This window comes from Heloderma suspectum, chromosome 13 (genome assembly GCF_057233095.1).
Source record: "Heloderma suspectum isolate Gila_16-S chromosome 13, 16-S_ref, whole genome shotgun sequence".
NCBI lineage: Eukaryota > Metazoa > Chordata > Lepidosauria > Squamata > Helodermatidae > Heloderma > Heloderma suspectum.
In genome coordinates, this window is record NC_139470.1 from 18,970,709 (window position 1) to 18,986,659 (window position 15,951).

At 42.2% G+C, this 15,951-nt stretch overlaps 3 gene segments (V, D, J or C); all 3 read right to left on the reverse strand.

Moving 5' to 3' along the window:
• The window catches only part of LOC146336147 (Ig lambda-1 chain C region-like), a 123,053-nt gene that overhangs the window by 8,077 nt on the left and 99,025 nt on the right, over positions 1-15,951 (reverse strand).
• The window catches only part of LOC146336148 (immunoglobulin lambda-1 light chain-like), an 813,229-nt gene that overhangs the window by 665 nt on the left and 796,613 nt on the right, over positions 1-15,951 (reverse strand). The window contains 1 exon segment of the V gene segment in view: positions 3,798-3,850. Coding sequence covers positions 3,798-3,850 — 53 coding nt within the window.
• Positions 1-15,951, reverse strand: part of LOC146336149 (immunoglobulin lambda variable 5-37-like) — a 116,064-nt gene that overhangs the window by 659 nt on the left and 99,454 nt on the right.

The following is a 15,951-nucleotide window of genomic DNA, read 5'->3' on the forward strand; positions in this document are numbered from 1 at the left end:
CCGGACATTGCCATGGACAGAACTTCTTACGTATGACCTTAAGCATCAGCCAGACTTTCTACGTCAGGCTATTACACCAGCCCTGCGGGGGTATTTGAGATTTATGCAAGTGTGAACATTTGGAATTCAGCTGATGATTGAGGGTTTGGGCTATTTTTCTTCAGGGTTTCATCGTGGAACTAAGACAACGTTTTCAATAGAATGTGCCTCGGCACGGTAACGTCTTCCGGCAAGTCCTCAAAACCAGCCTCTACTATTCTTCTTGCAGAAGTCTCTGTGAACTAGTGGGAACTTTTGGCTTTGCTGCCAATACAGTCCCAATTCTTGGAAAGTTCTTGGATCCAGTGTTTGTCATAATGAGAGCCAACCCAATGAAATCAATGGGTCTAAAGTGACTCATTAGCTGAAGTCCCATTCATTTCAAAGCAGGTTCTCTACGTATGATGTAATATGCATCCAAGCCATGGCATTTACACAGGCAGCCCTCCCAGGGGTATCTGTGCTGTATCCCTGACCCGCCTTGTCCCATGTTCATACATTCTTAGAATCATAGAATCATAGAATAGTAGGGTTGGAAGGGGCCTACAAGGCCCAATTAGAAAATTCCAATTAGAAAAGGTCTTTAGTCCATGTGAACAAATGTTAATTAATTCAGAAATACAGGGGCTCCTGGCAAGTAGGTTAGGCCCAAACATCTTTTATATTAGCTCTTGTGGCATTGGATATCTCAGCAATGAACTGGTAAATTAGATCGAGCATAAATTTGGGAGTGTGGTAGTGGCCCACCTCTACCTGAGAGGGTGACGGCATGTGTGGCCTGTACCATTTCAGAATGCAGGTGGGGCAGCACAGGGTGCAATGGTCCCCCACCCTCCAACACAAAGAAATGCCTCCATCTTAGATGTTCACCTCTCCGGGTGAAGGACAGGCTAGAACTCTTCTCCCTGGCTTCTGTTTTTCTCTACACATGGCATTTCTGTTGTATGGAGGAGCATTGCACCATGTGAGCCCTGACACACAGTCCAAAACTGCTAAGAAGACACTGTCCAGCCCCCTCAGTGGGATGTCAGCCTTCATTTCACCAGAGAACATGGCAATTCTAGGATGGATATGGATATGGATATGGAGGAGGGTCATTTAATCCCACCACTTAACCCTCACCCCAACCCTAATCCCAACCCTAATCTGAGATATAAAATATCTCAGTGCTCCAATTAACTTGAGGGTCATCTGCGCATATATCCCCACCCCATTTTGATTTTGTACATGTATTCTAGACAAGGTGGAGTAATGGTAAATGAGAAAGAGTTCAGTTGCAATCAGAAAATTAATCCAGGTGACATCGACACACTAACTGCTTCTAGGTCCAGAAGGACAGCGGTCAGCATTGGTGGCTCTAGGCCATGGTCACTTATGCCACAAGGAACCTGCTAGTCCTTAAGGTTCTGCAAGACTTTGTGGTAGATAATTGTGCGAATGCATCTTCAGGCGGATGGATACCTGCATACACAATCTTCTGAAGAAGGAAAAGAGCAGCGCAGAGGAATCTGACTTATGCATAGATCTTTGGTCTACGTGGTTCAGTATTCAGTGTTTGGCAGAGCCCCTCCACGTTTTCCGACAAGGGTCTTTCTCACCACAACATGGAGATGCCAAGCATTGAACTTGGGACCTTTTGCATGCACAGCTGATGCTCTACCACGAAGCTACATCATTTGCCAGATGCTTACCTTTGTAAATCAGCCCTCATTGTATTTCTGGAGGAAATTCAAAGCAGTTTTTTTTTTTTCGTTTAAATTCAATGGTAATTACACAAAGGAAAGTGAAGAACAACCCCGGAATACTAAATGTGCCAGAATGGTTGGCCATAATGGTAAAGAGATATTTTGTGGTATCGACAAGCCTGACATTCCAGTGGGAAACAAGCCCTACAACCATCAGAACTTCCTTATGATCATGTAAGGCAGCAACGCTCAACCTCTTTGTGCCATGCAGTCTCTCTCACCTCAGTAAGACCACATTACTAGGCTTTTCCTGAGTTGCCCAGATTCTGCGGACTTGCAGACCAGTTGTTTTATTCCCTGGATTTTTATGGAAACGTTGTCACAGAAAAATATGTAAAAGCATAATAAAAAACCCTGTCCAAAAATGTGTATTTTCCTCATAGGCTAAAGCATGAAAATGCCGGGGGGGGGGGGGATTTGTGCTTTTTTCCAAATGTGAATTCATGAATTCTTGAAAGTGCGAATTCCCACAAATGTGAATTTACGCAACTTTGTGAAACTAGAAAAAATCTGATTCTGTCAATGAAGAGACGATGGAATGAAAGGCACCTGTCAGGCCATGAAAGGCACCTGTCAATCCATGAAATCTCCAATTGATGTATCCTAGTGTAATGCAATAAATTTAACTGGAACCCCCAGAGGTAAAACCGACAGCATGCAGGAGACCTGGATGACTGGATGTCCCAGCATTATAAAACAAACAAACAAACAAACAAACAAACAGCTGGGAGATCCAATTTTCCTGGGAATAGCAGTACTGAAGGAAAAGATATTTAACGGTTCCTACCCCTGCTGCTTTCCTCAGCTATTCTGCCCTTTACATCGCAATCCTATGTATGCACTGAGAAGTAAGTCCCTCTGAGTTCAATAGGATGTACTCCCAGCTAAGTGTTTATACAATTGCACCCTGAGTCCATTATTAGCTGCACTGGGTGAAAGATATGGGCATGATAGAGATAGTGGATTATTTTTCTCAGCGGTGCTAATACAAAATTTGGGGTAAGAGAATTAATATTAGAAAAGACCTCCTTGATGAGAGGCACGGTCTGGTGCCCACCAAAGCTGATCTACCATCAAATCAAACAAAAACATCAGGAGATGCTGTTCCAGGTGTCCTGCATCAGGCCTATTGTAGCCCTGTGATGCCTGGTGGATTGCAGCTTTCTGCTACCATTGTCGGAACATTCATTCCAAATGTCATTCGGAAAGTTGACTTCACGTTTGTTTGTTTGTTTGTTTATTTATTTATTTACTGCATTTATATCCTGCCTTTCTCCCCCTCTTGCAAGGAACCCAAGGCAGCTTGCATTATCCTCCTCCTCTGCATTTTATCCCCACAACAACAACCCTGTGAGGTAGGCTGGGTTGAGAGTCTGTGACAGGCCCGAAGTCACCCAGGGAGCTTCCATGGCTGAGTGGGCACCAGAACTCAGATCTCCTGGCTCCCTGTTCAAAACCTCTTGGTTTTATAAAAAGTATATAGAGAGCCTGTTGCTCTTGATTGCCAACCTATCAAACAGTGTATCACTTGAATAGACCCTGTTCCATTATTCTAGCGGGAAGCACAATTACGAAATCACAAAATTACAAGTCACCACCCATTATAAAAAAATCCTAAGTACTGACCCAGGTCCATATGTTGTATTGACTGTGTGAAGACACCAAAACTTGAATTTATTTGTGAGCTACATTTTCTATCGTCCTATCAAATTATTTCAGAATTTGAGTTCGGAGATGTTAAAATAATGCCACATTGAATTAGAGCAAGAAAAAATATCTTTTTTTTCATCAATACAATTTCTAATATCCCCAGAGGAGGGGGAAGAGACATGTAACGTGGCATTGGAACACCCTGCTCCAGCTATGATAAACCTTTCGGTTGATCATCCCAGATTAAGCAACAGAAACCCCAAGGTCAGCTTGAAGGCAGAGAAAGAAAAGAGGGCAAAAATGATGAAATGTTACACAATTTTCATAGAGAAGAAAAGGGACACAATAAATTCAGTGACTTACCAGTGACAGTCACCTGGGTTCCTCCTCCGAAGATATACCACAGTGACACACAGCTGTATAAAAACCTGCCCCACTTCACATCAGAGACCAGTTATCCACACTTATCCCACATGGAAACAGAGCAAGCAATAGGACAACCCCTGTTGCTCCCTTTAGGATGAAGCATTTCCCATTTCCACAGAAACTGTAGGCAAGGGAGTATTTTTGGAAGAATACTGATACTGCAGTCTAGTTCATCTTTGGGCAAGGAAGGGGAAGGTTCTTTTGGTGATCTATAAGCATCTCAGTTCTTTACCGTGATTCTAATCACCATGGTCCATTTCCAAATGGAGGAAGTATGGTAGAAGAGATCCAACTCCTATTTTCCTGTCTCTTCTACCCTGACATTGTAATCCTCTTCTTATCTACTCAGAGGAAAGTCCTACTGAATTCAACAGGACTTACTCCCAGGTAATGGTTTATATTATTGCCACATTAATCTGTTAATAGGTGCACTGGGAAAAAAATGTTGTTATGACAGAGGTACTGTATTTTCTCCAGTGGGTGTTAATAGCCACTTTATGTTTAGGGAACAGAAGATCTCCATTTGACCCAACGTTTTGATCAAATTAACCCTGATGTTTTTGGTCTTTAATCAAACCAATTCAAATAAAAAAACATGAGGAGATGCAATTCTAGGTCTCTTGTGTTAGGTTTGTCTTGTCCCAGAGACATCTGGTGCATTGCAGCAGCCTTTGGTGCAATTGTCAGAACACTCACTCCTAATGCTGTTCTGGAGGTTCACCTTGAATTACATTTTACATGGACCTCTGTCTAGGAAACAACATTTGGAACCTTTTGATTTTTTTAAAAAAGTAGATAGGGACTGTCTTGCTTTGGATTGGCAACTTATCAAGCAACAGCTCAGTTTAATAGTCTCCATTATGTTACTCTTGATTGAAGCCTAAATGCATAATCAAAAAATTAGATGTTCCTAGAACAATTCAAACTTGAGCACACTCCGGGAGAGAGAGGAGGACAGGAAGGCCTGGCGTGCTATGGTCCACGGGGTCACAAAGAGTTGGATACAACTTAATGACTGAGCAACAACAACAGAACAATTCAACCCACCCCCACCTGGTACCGTATGCTCTGTGGAATACCTGGAGTCACCCCATCTTGAATTTCTTTCTGTGCTACATTTTGTATCCACCAGTAAAATCATTTCTAAGTTTGAGGTTAGCCAGAAAAAGGATTTTCCAATAATGTCACATTAACTTAGACTAAGAAAAAGAAATGGGTTCCTTCATTAATACATTTCCCAATGTGGTTGGAGGAGAGGGAAGAGATGTGTAAAATGAGGATTGCACACCATGGTTTGGTTACAATAAAAAAACCAGTAGATCATCCCACCTTAAACAACAGAAACCCTGAGAACAATTTGAAACAGACAAAGAAAATAAGGCAAACATGATGGAAATGTGACAGGAAAGAAAGGGACATGATAAATTGAATGACTTACCAGTGACAGTCAGATGGGTTCCTCCTCCAAACACCCGCCACAGTGACACACCACTGTACAAAAACCTGCCCCACATCACAGCATAGAATGGACCCACACTCCATTTAGTTATGGCGAATGGTCATTAAGCAATTTGACCTAAATTCATATTTTAATATAACCTGCATTGACCAAATAAAATTGGGAAAATCCTGTAGCTTTTTGTTTTGTTTTGAGTAGGCCAGGAGCTATTTTCTTTGGACTGCCAAGGTATCAAACAGTATACCACTTTTATAGACACAGTTACATTATTCTAGCTAAGAGAATAATGGCATCAGAAAATTACAAGTTCTGAACAAAAACAATCCAATCTGCTGTGCAGAGCCAGGTTAACTATACAGACATTCCTCAAAGCAAATTCTCTTCTCTGGTACATTTTGTATCTACTGATTGATCCACAAAAAAAGATTTTCATGGAACGTCATGTCAGTTAGACTAACAGAAGGTTATGGTTTCTTTCATTAATATATTTTCTAAGGTCCTTGGAGAAGGGTGTGTGTGTAAAATGGGAACTGAATACCCTACTCCTGCCTGGATTAACATTCATTTCCTATTAAAAGAACATCCTAGGCTATATGGAGTGAGGGAAACGCTGAGGTGAAGGCAGAGACGGAAAAGAATGGGGAAATGACTGAAATGTTAAAATATTGTCATCGGGAAGGAAAGGAACATGAGAAATTTAGTGACTTACCAGTGACAGTCAGATGGGTTCCTCCACCAAAGACGAGCCACAGTGACACACAGCTGTACAAAAACCACAGTCACTTCACAGCAGAAACTGCTCATTGACTCCTGTCAGAGAAAGATCAGCGATACCTTCTCTGTATGGGAATAGAGTGGGAAACCGGACCACCACTGTTGGTATCTTTAAGGTGACACATTTCCCATTTCCAAATACTCTGTAGTGAATGGTCTATTTTGCAAGAGAAACCATTTATTTATCTGGTGTATTTCTGGGCACAGTAGAGGGAGATCCTTTTGGATCTCCACAAGCATCCCAGGTCTTTCAGGTGATTGTCCTGTCCTTGGTCCATTTCTAGACGGTGGAAGCAATATAGAAGATCTCCCTTTTTCATGATAGCTTGAGCTATATAGGAGACACAAAGAAGTGGTGCTAATGGCTTCTCCAGTCCAGTAGATGCAGAATGCATTTCTTATAAGAGGTTTTCAGGTGATATTGTAGGCAATGAAGAAGCTTTGTCTATGCTCTGTTTCACATCAATTAAACTCAATGCACCAGACCGTTCCTTTGAGTGTCAATATGAACTTCCCTAATTAGCTGGTGGGATGTCTCCACTCTTAGAGAAATCATGTATAATTGATTAAAAATTTAACATGCTGTTTGTGTTAGGAGGTCAAACCGGGAATTCCCCTCAAAATGGAATTCATGGTGAAATACACGCTTCCACAAAGGCCTAGTGTTGTACCAGCTTGGACGATGCCTATGTTTGAACGAACAAAAATGTGGCCCACAGAATGATGACTATGCAGATATTGCTTGGAACCACCTGTTTCCTTCATGTGAAGAGGTTCCCCCACCTTGGCCAAGGGTGGGCCATTTGGTGCCATCCTGATGTTTTTACCTGCCACCCTCATGAGCAGCACAGGCAATTGAGAGGGATCATGAGCAGTGTAGGCCAAAACATCTGGAGGGCCACATGTTGCCCACCTGTGTATAGCACTGTCCATTATGTGATGTGGAGCTTGATGGGGACAGGTTCCACATCAGGGTTGGCTAGTGACTTCAAGATACTGTACGGCACTGATATAATGAAAACTCTTCCATGCTAGGCTCCAGAAAGAGTTGGTGGTCACTGCTCCATTTCACAATCATACTGGGCGTTAGTCGTCACATGGCGTGTTCTGCTTGTGAACACTGGAAATCTGTGCGCTGATCTGAAGCAGGGTCCCTTCATTCCATACTGTGAGCTCTTTTGCTAGACTCATTGAACATTTGTATGGTCAAGTCATTTTTGGAGGATTTCCCCAAAGTTTTATTATTTGTATCCCACACGCATCTGGCAAGATCATGCTCAAGTGACATGGTGATGTTTCCTCTTCAGCATTTGTTGTCATGTCAGCCTCTACCATCTCTAAGCCTGTGCCATTTGTCATGTGGGAAAAACAAAAAAAAATCAGCCAGAGAATGCATCTTTCATACTATGGTGAGGTGTGATATTACAGAATAAGCAAAGCACTCCGCTTCCATTGATTTTTGTCTTGGGAGAAGTGGTAGGAAGTGAGGTAGGGAGTGAACCAAGCATTCAACCTGACATCAGAATCACGCCCATTCTAAAGTTTGCTTATCTGTTTGTTTTACTTTCTTAAGCTTTAGCTTAGCTTGCAACAGTTGCAGGTTGCGCGTATGTCCTGGGAAGTAAAGCGGGATGCGTGGATGATTGCCTAGGTACCACTCATGCTGTTTCCCCTAGTTTCCAGCAGATCTCTTTATTCAGAACAAAGAGGGGCACCTAAACATTTGAATAGCTCGACCAGTCTTGTGTTAGATCTAATTGAACATTGCGGGAAAGAAGATGCTGGACTAGTAGGAAAAGCTGATCCAGCAGGACTCTTCTTATGTTCTTAAGTACCTTGATCAAGAAACAGCAGCAGTGAAATGTATTAAATTTTATTACTGTGCTAATATTGGAAGCAAACATACGAAGGGAGTTCAGGCATGGAAAAGTTGTGTGGGTACAGGTAATGGAAGAACATACAGCAGATATCAGTACTATTCAGTTGAACTAGTATTAGGAGGAAACAAGAGAATGAATTTGGGCCCATGGAGGAAGGACAATTTCTTCTGGGTGGCCGGAGAGATACAGGCCACCCCTGAGTCACCCAATCTTTAAGAACACTCCATTTTGTTCACTGACTTTGTGATGTTCTTCCCTTTGTGTGTCACCTGGCAGGTGTAAGTCTCATGGGCTGACCAGCCTGACTCAGTCAGAGTCAGGTAACTGTGCTGGCCATGTACTTGCCATCCTTTTTGGCTGGTCTGGTGGTCACCATTCCCGAGGAGATCGCAGTGCCATCACCCTGCCAGCTGACTTGGATGGTACCCAGATAAAAGCCATCCATCAGACAGGCCAAGGTGGCTTTCTTTTTGTCTTGAGCTCTTCCTGGGATGGAGGGAAGAGAAGCACTGAAGACGAGACTGTTGGCTGACCTGGAAGAGCGGAGAGATTTTCTTAAATGCCTGAGTGAAAGAGTAAAGTGTCTCTGCAAAATATTAAATATTTATACACTCGCAAATTTGTGAGACTAACTCTAGATCCATCCCATGTATAAAATGCAGTCGTATCTCTGGACCGAACTTCTTATGTATGACCTTTAGTGTCAGCCAAACATCACAAGACAGGCTATTACCTCAGCCCTCCTGGGGCATTAGAGATTTGTCCAAGAAAATTATGAATATGCATTGGGATGTTGAGTGAAGTTCTGGACTATTTCCCTTCAGGGTTTCATCCTGGATCTCAGATGAAGTACTCTATGGAATGCGTTCAGGCTTTGTAACATCTTGAAGTATGTCATTAAAGCAGCTACAATTTCTAGATGCAGTCCACCAAGGATTCCCCTTGTAGAAGCCTCTATGAAATGGTGGTAACTTTTTCTTCTGCTCACAATACAGTTACAATTCACTGGAAGAGCTTGGATTCCATTTTTGTTGTAATTAGAGCAGACCCAGTGAATTCAATGGGACCAAAATTACTCATTAAGTTAAGTCCCATTTATTTAAAGGGTCTTCTTTAAGCATGATATCATATGGATCCAACCCATGGAATTTACAAAGGCATCCTTTCCAGATGTTAGGGATGCTAGAGAAATTTGCTGCAGATTCAAATGAGGCCGGATTCTTTGGAATCTGGCCTCAGGAATCTGCGGCAGATTGGCACCACTTACCCCCGCTCCAGGAGGATTGGAGGTGGAATGTCACTCGGCTGCTTCTTCCACTGGAGCCGTTCACCTCCTCTGCGCTGTTCGCCATTTCTTTTTCTTTTTCTAAAAATGGCGATTGGCAGGATGTTATCAGTATAATAACAATATTATGGTACTGATGCTTTAGTATTCCCCCTTCCACAGTGAACAAGCATGACTCCCAGAAAAATTTTACTTAAATTTTAAAGGGTGACCGGTCACGGACCTAAGACATGCACCCTAACTCCAACTATGGTACCAGGACAAGAGTTTGTTTCTATTGGGACTTATTTTCAAGAAAAAGTATTTAGGATGTGGCAGTTGGTCATCACAGCCCATCAATCTCATCTTTACATGTTCTACTCATTTCAGTGGGAGTTGGTATAGGATTAGGGTCTTTGTATTCAGACAGACAGGGAGAAGAACATACTGGCAAGCAAGACTGAAAAAATCTTTCTTGGGACTTTCAAAACCTATTTTGTACCTTACTTTTTAAACGCAACTGAGAGCATCTAAAAACCTGTTACTGACTTCACGAAGTCTCATCTGCAAAGCATCTTTCATTCTGCCCCTTGCCAATGAAATAATTTCATTTACAGTGTAACTTTATATATGTCTACTCAGAGGTAAACTCCACTGCGTTCGATGGAACATACTCCATGGTTAAGTACAGGGGATTGCAGCCTTACTTATTCTGTTTCCTTTTATCAGTTTTTGGTAGCCAGGACTTTTTAAATTCCACCAAAACTCTGGGGTGGGGAAAGTGACCAGTCCAATAATGCAAGATCATTTCTAAGGCAATCTTAATTTAATACATCTTAAATATAAAGTTCATTTAAAATAAATAGATCATTCCTAAAATGAGTGGGAATTTTCCATTGTCAACACAATCTTTGAGTTTTCTAAGAAATAAAGTAAAAACAATATATCGAATGACCATATAATTCTTCGCTTTTTGATTTGACTGTAACCTTTACCTGGATATTTTTCTCTCAATGGGAAAAGGTGAACATACTCACTGATGACTTATAAACCATTCAATGCAATATGGCTGGGTTATAATGTTTAAAAAGCAACCTCCTGTAGTAAAACATGCACATTTCATGAGAGCAAAAGATTTATGAATGTGAACCAGCTGCCCAATCTCATGCGCTTTTACTCAGAAATAAGTCCCATTTTGCCAATGGTGCTTCCAGTTAAGTGCGCACTGGACTGCAGTCTTAATCTGTTTGGAGAGAACAGCAACGTTATACAAAAGAAAACTCGAGCACCATTTAAGGTGATTCAATGCAACATGCAGAAGATTCCCTGCTTGAGCCGGATACAGAGTTTGGAAGGGAAAAGAGCACAAATTAACACAAAAAGACATCTGGAAAACAATTGTATATGCATTTTAAAGTGACTTACCTGTGACTGACCAATAGGTTCCACCACCGAAGACATACGCACAGTGACTAATCGCCATACAAAAATGTCTCCGCTGGAAAGCTGCTTCTGCTTTTTGGATGGGGTGCCATCTTGGTGGATGGATTTGATGCAGAGGGTGATGCAGTCAACACTTTAGGACATATGCACCACGTGTGTGTTCACTGCGGAAATGGCTGATGAAATTTGCTGGAGAATAATTCACTGGGAAAAGAGAGCTGCCCCCAACCTGGGAACTGATTGATTTGGGCATGTGGCAAGAGTCATGAGCATTGTACAAGTGGCTGTTCCATGCACACAACCTTGCAAAGAATCCAGCTGCAAGTGAAGAAAAAGGCAGGTACAGAGATTCGCCTCCTGCCAGGGATGGACAGATCTGTCGACTTCATCCTTTGCTCAGGTTGCAGGGTTTTGAGGCTTACGTTCATTCCATCCCATTTCTGCGCCTATTTCTGAGTTGTTGTTTTAAAGTCGGCATGGAACTTTGCACATTTGTGTGTGTGCATCCCCCCCCAAAATCAGCATTCCTGTGAACTCCCCCCCCAAATACACATTTTCCCAAGTATTTTCGATTGATGTAATGCAGTTTTGTACACGCCTTTCTCTAACATACACAGATTTTGTGCACCATTTCCAATAATATGCATATTTCCCCACAACGAACTACATCACCAACTATGCAAAAGTGCAGATCTCATTACCCAGTTCTGTCTCAGCTCACTTATTAGCTTGAAAGTGACACATATAATTAATTCACATTAAAACCTCCATGGAACAAATTTGCCACTCATCCCTACCCCCTGCACACAGCGATTGGCACTGAACATGGTGACACATGCCCAAGCCAATTTACTTCTCAGATGTAGGTGCACATCTTCAAGGACTGAATGCTCACAGGGATGTACACCATCCAACATGATCTCCGTGCATAGCATGGATGTCACTTCACCTCTCTGTCCATTTCTTCTTGTGGATGCATGTGCTATCTGGGGCAACTTCACTCATTTTTAAATTCATGCAGTACTAGATACAAACAATGCTTTGTTGGGAGCAACTCCTGTTGGATTGGGGCTACTGGGAACCAGAAATAACATACATGATCTCTATGGAGTGGGGTCTTGGCTTAAGCTGGAAGCTCTTCCTGTAAAATATTGATTCACTTTCTTAGAATCATAGAATAGTAAGGTTGGAAGGGGCCTACAAGGCCATCAAGTCCAACCCCCTGCTCAATGCAGGAATCCAAGTCTTCTCCAAAGTTCTTCCCTGTCTCACACTATCAATGTGATTCTTTCTCTGGTAGCACAAAATTATTTCAAGGTCTGCGGCTCAACTTTCTATGATGCCCAGAATGCTATGTGTGTGTGTGTGTTTATATATATGAAGTGACTCGGAAATAAAGGCTTCTTTGAGGTCAACATATTTCTCTAACCTGCAAGTGCATCCTCTAACCTGTAAAGTTCAGAAGACCACTCCATGTTTTCCTAAAATTTCTACGTGTAACAATCTAGAGCAGTTCCAACCCAAATTTTATTCAGGACTCAGTCATTCTCTCTATAAGCTAGATCTGTTTAGGCAGCCAGCAAAGATTCTGGTACGCATACACTTGTTCCTACTGAAGTCATTTTAACAAAGCCATGCTTTCCCTTGAACATTTCCTTTAGCTATTCCTGTGTAACTGAAGAATCCTATATAATGCATGCATCTGCTTTGTAGACACTGTGATATCCCCCACCCTGTCTGAATTTGTGTGTGATCTCCAGTCGTGCAATACCACCTGTAATTATTACTCTCTTCATAAAGTAGCATTCTGTTTTTCAGAATAATTCAATTGCACAGAACACAAGAGACACCCCCCAAATACAACTCGGTTCCACCAAATTCCATAGAATAGAGTGGATCTCACATTTCCGGTGCGTGCATCCCTTCCAACATGCTGAACTAGCACAGTGATGCAGTTAGATAATTTCAGGATCTGGACTTAACAGAGTCCTTAATGGGAGGCCACATTAGACCGTAATGTGGCTTACTTAATTTATTTCAAAATGTGGCAAGCCATTCTGCTTCCAATTGGAGCTCTTGTGCTCATGGGGCCGTGGATATTTGCCCTAAAGTCCTATTCTGTTGGCGTCAACTGAGATGGCATTCCTAAGTATTCACAATAAGGGGTTGGGGAATAACTACTTTGTTCACTGAGTTGCCTTGGTGTCCCCCCACCCCCAATCTAGGCATAGCAGTTAAAGAGAGATTAATACCCAGGGGTCTTACCTGAATCACGGTTCCACCATATAATTCCTCTGATGTTTTCAGTCAGAAGTCTGTAAGGTGCTCTCATGTAAAATCCTCCAATCTTGGATAATTCCAGATAGCTCATTTCCGAACAGGAAAGAGTGTGATTGAAGCATCCTCCATTCATGAATAGAAGAATCGTAGAGGAAGAATTAGAGAATTCTGTAGAACTGGTTCATTCTCCAGGAAATCCATTCTGTGTATCAAACTCTTCTGTGAGGTGGGAGTAGGCATTTCAGAAAAAATCCTGGATGTTGAGTTGGAAATGAAATGCAAGTTTCTCCTGATGTAGAAAAATGTTATTTCCAGAGCAAACCATTGCATCTGATTGGGAAGTGTGTAATCCAGGTAACATCCTCATATATACCAATAATGATCTCAAATTATCCAAGTGCCAGCTATTTTGTCGCCAAAATTCATGCAGGAGAAAGGTGTCAGAAGGCTTGGGGGACATGCCAAGGTTTGCAGAAGGGAAAAAAATGATTAGGAAAAAAGATAACGGGGGGCAGAGCCCCCCCAAACAACCCAATGAAGCTTGAACATGCTCAGTGGCAACAGAATTCTGACTGTTGCGCATGTGTGTATGTGTGTGTGTGTGTGTGTGTGGCAGGGGAATGAAAAAACAAACAGAAAATTGGGTGGGTGAGGGAATGTGAAATGGGACCACTCTACATGTCAATATTTTCTAGCAGGGTCCCATTTGTCAGGTTGATTAGCATTTCCACATCATTGCCCATAACTTACCTGAAAAGCATGGTTTGATATATCTGTAGTCTAAGGACCTTGGATTTTTTCACATATTGGATATCCTGTTGCCTATCTGTGAAGCTCACTCCACTCCATAAATATCCATTAGACAATGGCTAGTTCAAAATGGCTTCCACTGTATGGCCAAATTGATCCCATTTCCTGCTTATCCATGCCTATAGGTCTTCGATAACACAATCCACAAAACAAGAACCTGCGTGTTGTCCACAACAGCCAAAGGTCTACATCGCCAAGACCCTGTACCCCTCATCAATAGCTCTCATTTTGATAACCACTTCCTTCTGTACTTCTGAAGAAGATGGGTAATGCTTCGGTGATGGACCATGCCTCATGTCCAACTGGCATTTTTGAGAAACCACAGAGGACCATTTTTGTTACATGAAACTTCCTATCATCTGACTTTGCATTCTCTGTGCAGCCAGCATCTGTCAATGTGACAGTTATTTGTTAGAAAGGGGTGGGTGGATGATCTCGGACAGTTATTAGAAAAAGAAGAAGATATAGTACGTCTGCAGTAGCATATCTTTATATAGTTCTATATTCAGGGCTATAAGCATAGAATCATAGCACTGGAGGGTATCTTATCGGTCATCTAGTCTGACCCCATGCTCAATGCAGGAAATTCAGAGCCAGAGAATCCCCAGTAGATAGCTGCCCAGTCTCTGCTTGAAGATGTCCTGCAAGGGAGAGCCCACCCCTCAGTCTAGCTAATAGGTTCTATTGTCGAACTGCTCTTAAGAAATCAAGACATTTCTTAAATGGAATTCCAAGTCAACCAGCTGATCCTAAATTCTCAACTGATGGCCATTCTACTTGGGCCTCCTAAAGTTGAAAACTTTTATATCAGCCTTGCTCCTGTTGTTCCCTGAGAAAACACATATTATGTTCCCTCCCCTGGACTGTCTTTAAAGCAGCCTGGCTGGCACACAGAAATTAAGCAAGTGAAGCATTTCCTGGAACACAGATAAAGTGCTTGTAAAATCAGATAATTCCTTGTCGTGCTGTTATTAAAAACATAAGAACAAGGTGGAAATAATAGGCAGCAACACCAAAGATATCTAGGATTAAATCTATGATCTATTAGGCATGTCTGCGAAATCCAACATGGACTCAAATGAGGCCGAATTCCAGTGAATTCCGGCCCCTGGAGTCCATGGTGGAACGAATGTACTTCCCCTGCCACCCCGGATGCACACGGACTGAATCTCCCCTCCCGGCCAATTCTGTTTCACTGTCTGAGCGGAACCAGGAAGTGATGGGACGCAAATGGCGTCTACTACGTCGTTTGTGTCCCCGTTTTTCCTCACGACAGGCTATACATCTGTATTTACATAGATACTTATGTAGCCTATCACATGAAAAAACAGGAACGCAAATGGCATAGTGGATGCCATTTGTGTCTCTGTTTTTTTCATGCGATAGGCTATGTAAATATCTACATCAACAAAGACGAGTAGCCTATTGTGAGAAGAAACGGGGACGCAAACAGCGTACTGGATGCCATTTGTGTCTGGATCTTTCTTTCCTCTTTCCTCTTAGTCAGCGACATAGACCGCAATGGCGTCCGTATCGCTTACGGAACGGAGCTGGCCGGCGGCTCTGCGGACTTGCCGCCGAACGGAGCCAGCCAGCGAGGATTCTGGGGGGGAGGAATGGATTGCCTCCCCCCCCACGGACCCCCCAGTGGACTGGAGGTAAGGGATTTCATACATCCTTGTGATCTATCGATCTATCTATGGATCTGGCACAAATTTATTTGGTTCACATTTTAATGCAAATGTACCTAATTTCACACTTCCAAACCGATACGGAAACTGAAACTCAGCTATCCTTCAAAATTTGCACTTCTCTGAATTTTGCAGTGTTATCCTCCAATAAAAACAATATATACAAAAATACATATAATAGGAGAAAGCTCATGTATCAGTGAAAATATCATTAAAAATGCCTATTAGGAAAAATGTACAAATATATTAGGCAGAATTGCATACAAAAATGTAAGTATTAGGAGAAATACTCTTAACAAAAAATCTCAGAGTTTGGGATGGACTAATGTGGCTACGTGCGCATGTGTGTGTGTGTGTGTGTTCATTCTACTACAGAGCTACATCTTGTCTCATGGTTGCTGCTGTATTAAAAGCCAACTGCGTAATTCGGCTCTTAGGAAGCTACTTGGATCAAGACTCTGTTGTCTGAGACTTCTGGAGCTATTTATAT